General features: G+C 47.4%; 1 protein-coding gene across 1 annotated transcript in view; it reads right to left on the bottom strand.

Moving 5' to 3' along the window:
* Positions 1 to 7,526, bottom strand: part of Slc14a1 (solute carrier family 14 member 1 (Kidd blood group)) — a 21,087-nt gene extending 13,561 nt beyond the window's left edge. Inside the window, exons 1-4 of the mRNA XM_026783378.1 lie at positions 6,877 to 7,526; positions 4,262 to 4,413; positions 802 to 958; positions 129 to 318 (exon numbers count right to left, since the gene is read on the bottom strand). Of these exons, the coding sequence (XP_026639179.1) occupies positions 129 to 318; positions 802 to 958; positions 4,262 to 4,408 (494 nt within the window). The 5' untranslated portion in view covers positions 4,409 to 4,413; positions 6,877 to 7,526. The remainder of the gene's footprint in view (positions 1 to 128; positions 319 to 801; positions 959 to 4,261; positions 4,414 to 6,876) is intronic.
* Positions 7,527 to 14,244: the final 6,718 nt, after the last annotated feature.

Here is a 14,244-nt window from a genome sequence, read left to right on the forward strand (position 1 = left end):
GTGTGTGTGTGTGTGTGTGTGTGTGGTGTTTCACCTGGAAGGGTGTGGCTTTATTATGACTGCCCATGGTAGCTGCCCAGCTAGTAGCTCGGAAAGACAAGGGAGCTAGCATATGCGGGCTTGCCTACCTGTCTTGGCTCAGCAAGAGGGCTGTCAGAGTGGAGACCACGGTTCCTACACAGCCACAGAGAGCCCACCAGGGGTTCTGGACCAGAAGTCCCACCAGAATCAGGATTCCACTGATGGGGTTGCTGACGAACACCACCTGGGATATGCCACGGAGAATCCAGTCCACGAACTGGAGCACCACGGGCTTGTCTGGAGAGACAAGATGAGCGGAGGTAAGGAAGAAACAGGTCACCCTGAACAAAGCCGCCAGAACCTGCAGGAGCTGAAACATTTGGGTATTTTGTGAAGCCTCCCTCTGACCCCTTGGCTTGTTTATAGTCTGTCCACCCTGCCCCTACTGGAACTCAAGCTTCAGGAAGCAGCTAAGGCTCCCATTTGCCATGCTCAGAGATACAGACTAAGCCAAAGCAATGAATTATCAGTAGGGAAAATTGTAGGATGATTGTAGGATGCAGACTCCCCACTATTCACACACACACACACACACACACACACACACACACACACACACACACACACAGGTGTGAAAAGGTTAGCAAGTTAAAAGATGCAAATCAGGAAACTGTTTCCAGTGACAGCTTGAGAGCAGAGCTAAGACATGGGCAGAACCACAAGCAAAGGGTTTTCTTGAAGCTGCTTCTCTCATCTCTCACCGAATGAATGTGTAGATACCTTTAAGCCAGCTGGCAAATTCTTTCATATCACCAGTGACATAGCCAAGCATTCTGAAGCCGCAGCGTCTCCCCCGACATGATGAAACCTGGTTTTCACCCCGGTCTACTTTAACCATGGTGGGACTGTCTTCCAAGGCCATCTCTTCCTCTGGGTCCTTGAAGGAAGGAAGGACAGAGCTTGTAAACATCCTGAACGAGAACCCTGTGGGTTGGCTACTTAGGCTGTGCAGTTGTTTGGAAGATGAGTTTGGAGGCATTCGCCTAGACCGAGGCAGTGCTTAGGGCCCGAGAACTTGCTCTTTCCCCCTGGAGGACCATTGAGGAACTCATTGTCCAAATCAAACATCAACCTTTGTCCTTGATGTCTTTAATGCTACCACGAGAAGATTCTTGTCTGTACCCTCAGAAGGCTTGGGTTCTAACAAGTGTTTTTGAGCCCCCATTTCCTGCACTCAGGGAACTTAGCAGTGTTGAAGAAAAAGAAAAACAGATAAAGTCAACACAATAAGCTAAATAATATAGAAAGAGCTAAAATAAATAACTTTTTAAAAAAGATTTATTTATTAAGCATACAATGTACTGCTGGCACCAGTACATTGGTGAATGGCTGTGAGCCACCATGTGGTTGCTGGTAATTGAACTCAGGACATCTGGAAGAGCAGCCAGTGCTCTTACCCTCTGAGCTATCTCTCCAGCCCAAAATATGTAATTTTAAAATTTGCATTTTTTTTTTTTTTACAAAATAGTAATTAGAAGTCTGAGTGGTGGCACACACCTGTAATCCCCGCACTTGAGAGCTGGAGGCAGGAGGATCGGGAGTTCAAACCCAACCTCAGCAACGTGATGGTTCAAGCACAGACTGGGTTACATGAGATTCTGTCCCAGTAAAACACCAACATATGAAGCATCCAAACTACTGATTTTATTTAAGAATTCTTTGAAAAAGGAAAAAAAAATTAAAACAGTATGTGTGTGTTGATACAACCTAAGAATCCCCAGTCTCCAAGAATAGGATTGGTTGAATATGTTCTTATGTTAGGCAGTTACCTCCGAGGGTCTGTAATTTGGACTTCATCATATAAATGCATAAAAGGAAGAAAGATACACCACAAAGGTGCAGAACAGTAGTTCTCAGCCTGTAGGTCGAGGCCCCTTGGGGGATGCGTGACCCCGTCACAGGTTGCCTAGGACTATCAGAAGACACGGATATTTACATTATGATTCATAGCAGTAGCAAAATTACGGTTATAAAGTAACAACAAAAAATAACTTTATGGTTGGGGGTTGCCAGAACACGAGGAACTGTATTAAAGGGTCGCAGCATTAGGAAGGTTGAGAACCGCTGGTCTAGAAACTTCGAGGGGTGGAAATGGACAAGGCTGTCAAAAGCCGAAGATGGTGATGGAAGGATTACATGCTATAAGAATGCACAGGGTTTTATCACAGTCAGAGTGTCTTGTCAGAACCCAAACACTAGAGGCATAATGTGTGTTGACTACAGGGTTACCTAGTTCTCATGGTGAGGGTATAATAAGAGAGAACCAACATCCTTGGGGTTGGTACCCTGCAGACACACATGAAGAATTCATGGTGCCAACCACAGATGCGAGGACTACCAATGATGCACTCCCAGAGGTGGAGAGGACAGCAGCCAGGTCACCCCGGTTGTATGGAGAAAGCACAGCACAGACAGGTAAGAAGGAAGAGGGCAGCCCCATCGTCAACCTTACAACCTTACAACCTTCGGTGGAGACTATGTGGAAACCACAGCCACAAAAGACAAGACCAAGGGAGTGCCCAGAGCTGCACCGATACGCCAGCCCACCTCTCCTTACAGCAGCGCATGGACAAAGTTCCTCCAACTACATCTGGTCCCTTCTATTTGCCACATTCATCAGCGAGCATTTGATAGCCAATAAAATGATGTCTTTTTTTTACAAATGTGGACTCTACTTTTGACTTACATTAATCCCAGTACAGAATCAATGTTTCATTACTGATTTATTACTGCGTAACAATTTTACTTCTCACTCTGGCTCACTCTGGCCTTGGACTTGCTATGATCCTCCTGCCTCTGCCACCCAAGTGCTTAGATGACAGGTATATTCCACCACGCCTGGCTGTCTTTCTGTTTCTTAAACAATGGTGCACCATTGATGGTCACACAAAGTTGGAGCCATTTCTACAACGCATTCCAGACCAAGGTCATTGTGCTTTGGCAACGCTCAATCTGACACCAACATTTGTGAGTCTCTCAGAGAATCTCCGTATTTCACACTTCCTTTTTCACACTGAAAACTGCTGGAGCCATGGAACCTAAATCACACCCACATAACTCTGCTCTATGCCTAAAATTTACAAACCCATTTAAGCAACCCAGCATTTATGAAAAGGGGTCTTCTATTTCATAATCTAAGCAGAGGCTATCACTTATTTTAGACCTCTGCCTTTCAAACCTCATAACTGAAAATATTGTAGGGTTAGACCCTTAGCGGCAGCAACCCATTTTCAAAGTCACACCCTGTTATAGGAGGCACGAGGTTTCAGTCTCAGCCATGACATGAAGAAGCTTGAAAGACAATTGTCCTGAGTTGCTATAATTGAACATGTCAAGGCCTGAAATTGGCCATTTCCATCTACCATAGAAATCAATTCCAGAAAACACAAGTGCATGCTCTCAAAATGTCCAACCTGTGTTTATTTAAGAGAGTTTCGGATACCACATCACCCCGGAGATTCGAAACCTGATAGTGCAACTGGCCAGACATGACTGGGAACCTGAATGGCCTGTGTCCCCTGCAGAACCACCCCAAGTTAAGACTAACCTATTTTCGTTCAAATCCACAGCCCAACCTAGAGCTGTGCCTTAATTGTTGGGATGCACTGGAGGGCTGTAACTTCGTTCCCCACTGTCCCACACGACAGAGAAGGGCCCATCCTGACTGCGCAGAGTGCCTACATCCCAGAGGCTCTGGAGCCAGTTGTTCTAAACGGCTGATCTTCCTGTAGCTCCTGAAATCCCTGACACCTGTTCCAGATTGCCAGCATGAGGGCCCATTAGGAGAAATCAGTAGTTTAAATCTTGTTCACTCTGGAATGTTATCATCCTACAAAGTCTGTGTCTCTTTTGGGAACTGGGATACTGTGCCCAGGAGAGAAAATTCTAGCTGATGCTCACACATTGCATTTCCGTGGAGAGGAGAGGGCAGTGAGGGGGATCTTAAGCTAACCCAAGCAGGAGAATCATAAGCTCTAAGCTGTGCTTTCCTGGGTTTTCCAAAGCCCTTTAAATGCCCTGGCTCAGGGGTAAAGCCTCTACCTGTCGGGGTAGCGAGGCCACAGACCATGCCCAGCAGACCTTGCTGACTACCCATGCCCAGCCTGGGCTCAGAAGAGACACCAAGCTGGAAACAGGCTCTAAGGTTCCCCAAGGGCCAAATTTCTGGAAGGGAGCCTACCTGTTCTTTCCACCCGTGTGCCAGAGCCAAGCTTAGCCGTCTGAAGCCTCCTGATGCTGCCTCACGGGCTTTATTTCCAAAGGGGTCTATCCAAAGAAGACCGTGATGGACGTCATCAGTACCACCAATCAAAGACTGTTCACTCATCCTTCCTTTTTTCCATATATGACAAAGGGCAAAGAGATGTCAATCAGCAGGATATGTCCTGGCTCTGGGGAGCACAGGAAAAGCTAGATCAGGGGAGACAGACAGGCCCGTGGGAGTTTCTGCTAAGGGAAAATATTCCCTGTCCTGGTGCACTAGAGCAGAGGTCCCCACTCATCGAGGAGCTTCCAATGGGAGGGAGGAAAGAGGACACTGACTGTGTTCATTGCATTCAAGACAGTTCTTCTCCCAGAAGTTCTAGAATGTTCTATGTGTGATATTTGTCTCTGCCTCTATCATTCACTTTGTTTTCAGATTCTTCTACTGAATTGGTCTGAAACATAGAAACTTTACCAAAGCGACCTGAAGAATCCACAGCTGTGGAAAAATATTTCTGACCTATCTTATGGGAAAAAAGTATGTGTGTGTGTGTGTGTGTGTGTGTGTGTGTGTGTGTGTGTGTGTATGTGAGACCTTATGGTAAACTATCTGGCTAGTACTAGTATTCCTGGCATTTGCAATATGAGCAATTTTGGTTGGTACGAAACAATACTGAGAAGTCCCAATGGCGAGAATCTTATACCGTGCTAAGGAGTGGGGGACAAGAAAGAAAGAATAAAACCCGAAATGATAGAAAGCAGAGAAAAGGAAAACAGGAGGGGAAGGGTCACGATTCCTTAGAATGAGTGCCTACTGCTTCCTTTGTTCTCTGTCTGCCTTCCTCAGCCCATACAGCCCACAGAACTATCTCCACAAGGTCAGCATCAATGTTAGCTTATGGACAGAACTGGACAAATATGTGCATATTTGAGATATCACAGTTTATAGAAAACAAGGCTCAGTGGTACTTCTCAAGTCTACCCAGTTCACGGCAGGCAGAATCAGCTTATGCAGGCATTAAGTCCTGTGCTTCTGTCTTCCGGTTTGGGGCCAGGCAAGCTAGTGTCACCCAGGGTTTTATTTAAGTCACCGATGGCAGTAGCAGCTTCTGCACGGTAGGATCTGAAATGGGTGTCAGGCCACAGCACTCTGAATTCAGTCACCGTGAAGTAACTCTGGACCACCGGATCAAACAATGACAAGGAAGGGGCTCTGTGCCCTCTCTGGGGTCTGTTACTGTCCAAAGCAATACCAGTGGTTCCTCAAAGCCAGCCTCTCTCCTGCACCACTGACAAGGCTATCAATGAGCCTTCAGGAATATTCTGGAAGCTGTGCATGGTGAACCTGCTGCCGGGAGTTGGAAAGTGTGTTCGAGAGGCCAAATCACCAGTGGAACGAGGCAGTGCTCAGTATTTGTCTCGAGACAAACACAAAGGCCTGACGGCTAGTCTTCCCTACTCTCTCACACACAGCGAACCCATTGTTCTGAGGCATGGATTAGTAATGGGTTCAATTGCAGAGGCCTGAAAGCCCTCAACTTTCCATGCTTTGAGTATTGCTTCAAATAATACCAAGTGTTAGATCTGGGTTCCTTGAAACGTTTTTGTGTTCTGTCATGATAAAAAAAAAAAAAAGACTTTCTGCATGGACATTTATTTGCTGCTTTGTCTAATCTTTATTTTAGGTCATTTTTGATCACAATGGCAGGAACTGCTCAGTTCTCCTCAGAGCTGTAATCAGAAACAAAGAACCCCTGTCAGGTATTTCTGCCTCCTGATTAAAACACTTCCCTCCACAGCAGACACCGCTCCCCAGAGCCTTGAACTGTGCAGGCATGGGGCTCTGCAGGAAGCCACCAAATCTCTGGCTACGCTTGTGACTCCTGATCGGAGTGCCCCATGGGCACACAAGCACACTCCCTTCAGCAGGACAGCACATGCACAGGAGCCCAAGCCCATAGCGGGAAGGGCTGTTCCCAGTACCCCACATCTTCTTGTGAGTCATAAAAACGCTGCCTCCAGTTTTGCTTCATGTTTTTCAAGAGTGCAGCCTGATGAAACTTCTCATTCTGTGAATTAGGCCAGGCTGTTTAGTATACAGAGTGAGTGCCCCGTGGGAAGGCTCATCCACTTCAGCCCAGAGCAGCTCCCACTCTCCCCAGGAATCATAGCCCAGGCATTGCTTTTTAAGCTTCTGGGAAGAGGGCTGTGGCTTTGGTGAGTAGCCGTCCAGTCTACCAGAACTCCAACTATTCAGTTCCAACAATCAGAGACACAGTTCACCACTTAAAGGAGAGCAGAGTTGGTGATGGGAAGGCAAGAGGGCAAGAGAGGGCCAGAGAGGGCAGAAGGGAAAGCAAACACAATCTAGATACAGTCTGTGCATGTATATAGATGTTGCAGTGAAGTTCATTAACTTGTATCGTTAAAATGCCTAATATAATAAATAATAATACAAAGTCTAGTCTCCGGAGTTAGACACTATGCTCAAGCCTCTGTTCTGTCTTTAAAAAGGAAAAGGGACAAGATTAAGGGGACAAAGACAAGCTCCAACAAGAATAATTGGAATTAACAAACAAGGGGGGTACTTACCCTGCAGCTGGCTTTCCGGTGGCAGAAGGCAAGGCCTGATAAAGAGTGGCCAGGCTCTCTCAGAAGGGAGAGGTGGTGCAGGAGAGGCACCTCACCCTTTTATACCCACAGTCTGCTCTTCAGGTCTCTGAACTGGCTGTCTCCTCCCCTTCATCAATGCCAGGACAACACGGGGGTGGGGTGGGGTGGGGTGGGGGATGGGGGCGTGACTGGCCTCAGTGCCTCAAGTCTCTCCCTTGCTTTCTCTTCTTTTGACATGGTGCCAACGGTTCTGTGATGTCTCCACGGCATCCCAGGGTCTTTACTTGGTGATAAGCAAACTCAAACTCACCTTTTCTCTTCTATGCCATTTCCTACCCCCACCTTGAAATGTTTCTTTCTTTTTGGAAAGATTTGTAACCAGAAAGGATCCACATAGTGCCATTTATACAGCAAGTGGGCTTCTCTCGCAATAGGAGTATGTTGGAGTTGATACTTCTGCTCTGGTAGGAGGACAAGGCTCGAGGGCGGTGGGAGAGGGAGCAGGGACAAGGGGAACACAAGTTATAGCTATCTGTTGCCTGTGCAGGAAAAAAAAAACCAAACCCACAAATGCTTCCCTGGTTGTTCCTCTTTGGGGTGATAAGCCCGGGATGCAGAGCCTTTAAAATGTTAGCAGACGGAGGTCCAGAGCAGAATCTAACACTGAACGAAAAGTCCCATTTATCCCCATTCTTCTTCGGCCCCCAGTGTTGTGGCTTGTTCCACTACGGCAGAAATACAGTAAAGTCGTGGGCACCATGTGAACAAAGAATTAGGAAAAAAACAAAAAGGAAAAGAAAACCCTTCCTGCTCCAAGAGGGTCTCCTCTGCACGCTGGCTGATGTGCAGAGTCGCCTTATCGGCCCTCCACCAGGCAGCGCAGGACTCTCGGGCTCCACCCACTGGACGCCTGCCAGACCCCTGGGCTTCTTCTCTGCAGGGGGGGGGGCTCTGCAGGGGGTCCCTCCAGTGCCTGGGGGCTGATCCCAGGGAGGGAGCCGGTGGGCTCAAGTTCACTATGAGAACTTTGAGATTCAGGCAAATCTCTCTTTACACCTTTTTTTTCCTGGTAAAACAAGAAGCAAAAGAGCCCTCCTAGTCCCCCTGCCTCTGGTGTGAGGCCAGCTTTGGGAAGGAAAGGAATCGTTCTATTTTTTTTTTTTTCTTTTCTGGAGTTCGTTAAGATGAATAACGAACCACAATAAACGAACCGCAATTTCCCATAATAATGATGATAAACGGTAGTGATAAAAAATGATAAGAATGACCTAAAAGGGGTTGAGTGTTTCCTCTGGTTGCCAGCATTGTTAAACACCTGGCAGGCATGAGCCATTTGATCACCTCAAATTACATATGGAATGCTGGGTGTTAGCTCACTGGTAGAGAGCTTGGCTTGCCTTCCATCTCTAAGGCATTAGGTCCTAGTACTTCAAAAATCACCCCCCTGGGGGCTGGAGAGATGGCTCAGAGGTTAAGAATACTGGCTATTATTCCAGAGGTCCTGAGTTCTATTCCCAGCAACCACATGGTGGCTCACAACCATCTATAATGAGATCTGGTGCCTTCTTCTGGTGTGCAAGCATATATATAGGCAGAACACTGTATACATAATAAATAAACCTTAAAGAAAGTTTTATAAAAAATCACCCCCCCCCAAAAAAAAACTAGCCCAAACAACCCTGAAGACCCAACAGAACAACAGGAAACCAAGCAAAACCCTATAGGATGTCTTTATTCCTATTTTGTAAGTGAGGAAACCAAGACTTTATTTATTAATAACTTGTGTGAAGTCTGGACTGTGGGCAACTCTAGCGCTGTCCGCTACTGCCAACTTCTGCCTGTTCTGTTTGCTTAATTCACTCATGAGTTCAGTCGCCATGATTGTCATGTAGTATAGACTGGAGTTGCGACCTCCAGCACCCGGGCAGCCTTCTGTCTCCTGCTGTTATCAGGCTGGGCCAGTGGAGTGAGCTAGTCTCAGGTTTCCTGGACAGAGCCACTTTCTCCGGCCGGCACTCTTCCTTCCTCCCTGGCCTCTGCTCCAGTCCTGTAGAGCCACACCTCAAGTGCAGGTCACAGAATGCAGCCCTGAGTCAGGCAAAACAAAAGGATATGTGTTTCCAAGGCAACCAAACCTGAGTTTGAATCCTGGTTTTTGTCCCTATGTCACCTTAGAACTTCAGACTTCTCACTGTGAAGTGGGGGAGACATGGCCTTTAGGAACTGTCATGATGGATGATGTATGTATGTAAAACCTTGCCCCTGGTGCATGGAGTCCTCTGTTCTGCCCACCCATCTCTCAGCACTTGCTTGGCTCTCAGGATCCCTTCTCTTGTCCTCAGACTGGGTGCAGTTCTGAGAACAATGTCAAAACCTCCAAAGTTGCTAGGTGTGGTGTCTCACACCTTTAATCCCAGCACTCAGGAAGCAGAAACAAATGAATCTCTGTGAGTTTGAGACCAGTCTGGTCTACACAGTGAGTTCCAGGACAGCCAGGGATACAGAGAGAGACCTTATCTCAAAAAAAACAAAACAAAACAACAAACAAACAAACACCCCAAACCAAAACCAAACAAAACTAAAGTTCTTGGGTAGCCATTGGGGTTTGTTAACTTCTCTTCTGCAAGCTATCAAGACACCAGGGTCTGCTCTTTGCAGATGCTGTAGCTTTGGGGAGAACCTATGGGAAAATCAGAGACAGCTGGAACTGCTGGGAGCCTGGCTGAGCTCCTGGTGTCTCAAGACAGCCTTCCCATGGCACAGCTCAATGCCTTAGCTCAGGACTTCCTGTGGTGCCATTGACAGCTCTGAATCCTCCATAGAGCGCTATAGCCTGCTGCAGTCCTGGCCGTGCCTCCTTTGAAAGCCCCTAACATCACCTTCTGCCTCTTCCCGTCTTCTTCCAATCAACATGGAGCTCTTCTGTTCTCCTCTCTCCTGGAATTTCTGCCCCAGAAAGTTCTCTCTAGTCTCTTCCTATGCAGACTCTGTCCAAAACTATTTGAATTTCTCACGAACTTAAAACAACCTATTCCTTGCTGGCCAGGTGAAAAACAGCCATACAGCAATTATTCTGGTATTGTCTTCTAAATACTTCCTGGGTGTGACTGTACACTCCTGGAACCTCAGGTTGGGACATTGAGACAGGAAGACAGTGAACCTGAGCCCAGCCTGGGCTACATGATGAGATCCTATCTCAAACACTCCTGGCCTTCACAATGAGATCCTATCTCAAACACTCCCAGCCTTTTAAATGTTGCTCAATCTCACCTGGGCTAGAAGGGATTGGACAGCACGATCAGGACCTGATAGTTCTCTTTCTTCATGATGAATCTCTCTTTCCAGAAAGATTTTTAGGAAAGTTCATTAAGTATATAATGTGAGAGGAGATAGGATTGGATGAAGAAATGGGAAGGGGGGAGGACAAAACTGGCCAGAGGCAGCTATGTTTTCCTACACACGATGCATGCATGCACCTTCCTAAGTACTCCTTTGGTTCAGAACCTGCTCCAACATTACTTTCCTTCAGTCACTGCTTGACATTGATCTTTTCCACAGGCAGTTTAACTTTGTAAATGTTCTGCTTATGTAGTGGGGCAGCGGCCACGTGGGGATTCTGTAGAGAACGCCTCTCCCAGCTCTTCTGCATCCGGACAGGGACAGGACGGGGACAAACATTCTTTCTCATTCGCCACAACCCGCAAGAGAAGCAAAGACTGCAGTGACATAGTCCTACGCAGAGTGTTTGGATCCAAGGATATTTGGGCTTGGTAAACAAAACAGCAGGCAAGAAGTCATCAGGCGAGAGTTAAATCAATCACTGACCCAGAACGTCACGTGGGCGCCCATTGTGGAAAGCGTTCTCTAGACACAGTACCTTGGGGACAGCAGTGTCACAGTGCACAGGTGCACTGAAGCCTCTGCTGCCCGCCCTTGCCCCTGCTAGAGGAGCGTGCTGGTGGCAAGGACACTGATGTACCCGCAGTTTTCCCCTCTGCAATGCAGTGCAGGAGTTAGCTCCGATTAGCACAGGTCAGAACAATCAGGAACCTCAGTTCTACCTCCAACTTTCCTCAGATACACACAAGCAGCCTTTAATTCGGTCTCTAGTGTCTCTGGCTAGTGCTTAAAGCTGCAAAGGCTGCACGTGTACAAATACATGGCATCTAAAGGGCTATCACTAACATTTATGCTTTTCCTGAAATACAAGTCATGCAGATGGCACAAGATTGTCTTTGAGGGGTATTGTGGCACCTGCGAGAAAGGGAGGTGCTAACGAGCAATGTTCTGCTGATGCTTTTGTTTTATTTTATGATTTATTTATCTATTATTTTGCAGTTGTTTACAATGCTGTTTCTCAATGAGGAGCAAGAAGGGAGAGAATGTCTTCAATCTGGTTAGACAAGGCTTAGATGGGGATTAGGGCTTTGAGAAGTGAAGGATGGGAGCGACAGCCCACAACTTCTCCGAGCCCCGTCTTGAGGGCAACTCACCAGCCCCTGGGATGGTTCCTTATGAGAGACATGAGGACGGATATTGTACCCCAGGAACCTTTACTTGGAAACTGGTTTGGAAAAAGAAGATGTGAGATGATGGAACTCTCTGGTGTCCACTCACCAGAGTCTGGCTGGAGTGAGGAGGGTTGTGGTCAGACTGAAGCCAGGGGGGCAGCTGCTGTCTTGGGCCCCTCATGGTTGTTCCATCTGTGGGTTTAATATCTGCTAGGTATACAGCCTGAATTAAAGGACCCTTCATGGTTTTTGGAACTATCTTCTTACATCTTCCTTCTCTTTCCTACTGTTGACGTTAGTCAAGGCTGGTGTTAAGACCAAAGCAAACAGAACTTCTCAACAGCTGATTGTGGTACTTGCCTTCCCGTCAGCTTGAAACAGGAGCAATCATTACCTCATTAGTTCTTGGACTGAACACTTATTTCTTTGCTGTTTTTATAAAACCTGCTGCCTCAGGTATTTTGTGATGATAGTCATGGAAAGCTTGGAATGCCCCACATCTTCTGACTCCTTGACCTCACATGTTTATAGAACTCTAGGCCTTTGTAATCTTAGAGAGACTTTGCTACCATTTAAGCTCAACAATTTTTTGATAGCTTTTTATCTCAAATATTTAAACAGGAAAAATACATTTTAAAACAATACTCGTGACAGGCTATGAAGGGGATAGAGAAGTGGGGCATGGGACCCTTCTCAGTTTATATCTGAGGTTTCTATTGGAGAAGATGCTTGCAGACCCAGCTCCTCAACTTGGTTATGCAAGAGCTGATGCCCTGAGGTCCCTAGAAGAGGTTCTTTTCTTTTTCTTCAAACACTGTTCCCATACAGTTGGTCTAGTTCATCTCGTTAGCTGGAAACAATCCCAATCTTAGGAATAAAATCTCAAAGCGTGGGTCTCTAATGGCAGCTCTTTGCTCTCATCCTACTTTGATTACGCTGCATGAAGCAAAGTCTCCTGCCATCACCCCCTTGCTCGGCCCCAGAGTGACTTTCTCTGCTTGGTTTGCTAACTTTCTTGTCCATTAGACCCACACCACTTTTCTTGACGCGTATAGCTGCTTCGGCCTCCCATATAGCTGCTGTGTCCTGTGGGCTAAGTGCCCGAGATTTCATAGAGGAGTAGGGGGTTCTTAATGTTCATGATTTGGGCTTGGCCTGCTATTCGGCCACTCTGAGTCTTGCAGCTCCTAAACGTGTGTTGCTACTCATATCGTCTTGAATTCTCAACGCCTCTCTCCACAGTTTCCCCTGGTAACCCCGCTTCCACCCCCTCACCTTCTGCTTCTTCCTGCAACATCACTTTGTTTGGCTAATCCACTGGAGAGAGTCCCAGGGTAGGCATGGAGATGTACGAGCTTGGACTCTGACAAGATTGCTCGTTCACCCATCAGCATTTCAGCTGCCCCGCTTATAGATCCTGGCTAAATCAGGGTTTCTCGGGGTGGCTGTGGCTTGGGGGAGCTTTAACAATATTCTGCTCCCCCATCCGCACTGGGTGGCTGGTTTGGGGTGGTGAGCACTCGGAATGTCTCGGTTATTCCAGTGGTAGGCCAGGTGGAGAAGACGGGGCTGGAACTACCTAACCCTAATTTCTCGTTTGGTGTTAACAGGGAAGTAGGCTACAGGTTTGGAGTTTGACAAACCAAGTTCAAATTCCAGTCGGGCAATAAAACCGCAGGGGAAGCTAGTTCACTTTTACAAACTTCAACGTTCCTATAAAATTAATGGAGACTAAGGATGTCCGCTTTCCCAAATGTAAAGATTCCAGGTGGCTAAAGCACATGCTAGGCATTTGAGCAAAGGTAACTTTTATCAGTTTGTCCTTAGAACAGTCCCTGTCTCTGGCTTCCTTATTTCTGCCAATGGTGCCATCGTATGTCAATTCTGAGGCTCAGAAGATTGCTTGTTGCCAGGTGTGGCGACACACACCTCGTAATCCTAACACTTGGGAGGCTGAAGCAGGAGGACCACAGATTTGAGGTTATCCCGGCCTTGGTGGAGGGGGGAAATGGTAGATCAATGTCTGTTCTGCCCCCATGACGCAGGGATGAAGGCTTATGTTTACTCATCCTGGATAAGAGTCTTAACAATTCGCTGTTGTAGGAGGCCTTCCAAATCAGAACCTGCATTTCAATCAGATTCCCAGGGAGCCTGAGCACTTGTGAAAGCTGAAATCTAGGGAGCGGTGGTGGTGCACACCTTTAATCCCACACTTGGGAGGCAGAGGCAGGTCGGCGGATCTCTGAGTTCGAGGCCAGCCTGGGCTACAGAATAGCCAGGGCCATGCAGAGAATCCCTGTCCAGGGGAGAAGGGAGAGAAAGAAAGTTGAAATCTGCTCTAAGGCCTCTCCCTTTCTTGAGACTTAGCAGGGGGCACTGGCAGAGTGAATTCGGGCTCCTGGGGTGGTAACAGCTGACAAATTCCAAGGTCTCTCTTAGAGACACTCTGGTGAGTCCAAGTGAGTCAGAGCGGTTGGCACCAGAAACATGTTGTCTTTGGTTAGGGCACGCCTGAGGAAGGCAGTGCTAAAGCCCATCAGCCCCCATCCCATTAGATGCCATCAAGTCTCCACGATGCTCGCCCTTGCCAGGTTAGGCTTGGTGGGTGCGTCAGGTCATCAATCACCAAGAGAGATTACCACAGGTCACGGAAGCTGCTGCTCACACGCAGAGGAGCAGGGCTTGCTTCAGCCCCAGGAGCCTGGCAGCAGCTCCTATGGTCTGTCCAGAGGCCTTTGTGCCCTGCCCATCCATGGGGCCGACACTGCAGCGTGTTAGAGTCCCCCAGAGACTCTGAGATTTCTTAAAAATATATTCTGTGTGTGCTTCTGTTCTT

This window comes from Microtus ochrogaster, chromosome 18 (assembly GCF_000317375.1).
Source record: "Microtus ochrogaster isolate Prairie Vole_2 chromosome 18, MicOch1.0, whole genome shotgun sequence".
Classification (NCBI taxonomy): domain Eukaryota; kingdom Metazoa; phylum Chordata; class Mammalia; order Rodentia; family Cricetidae; genus Microtus; species Microtus ochrogaster.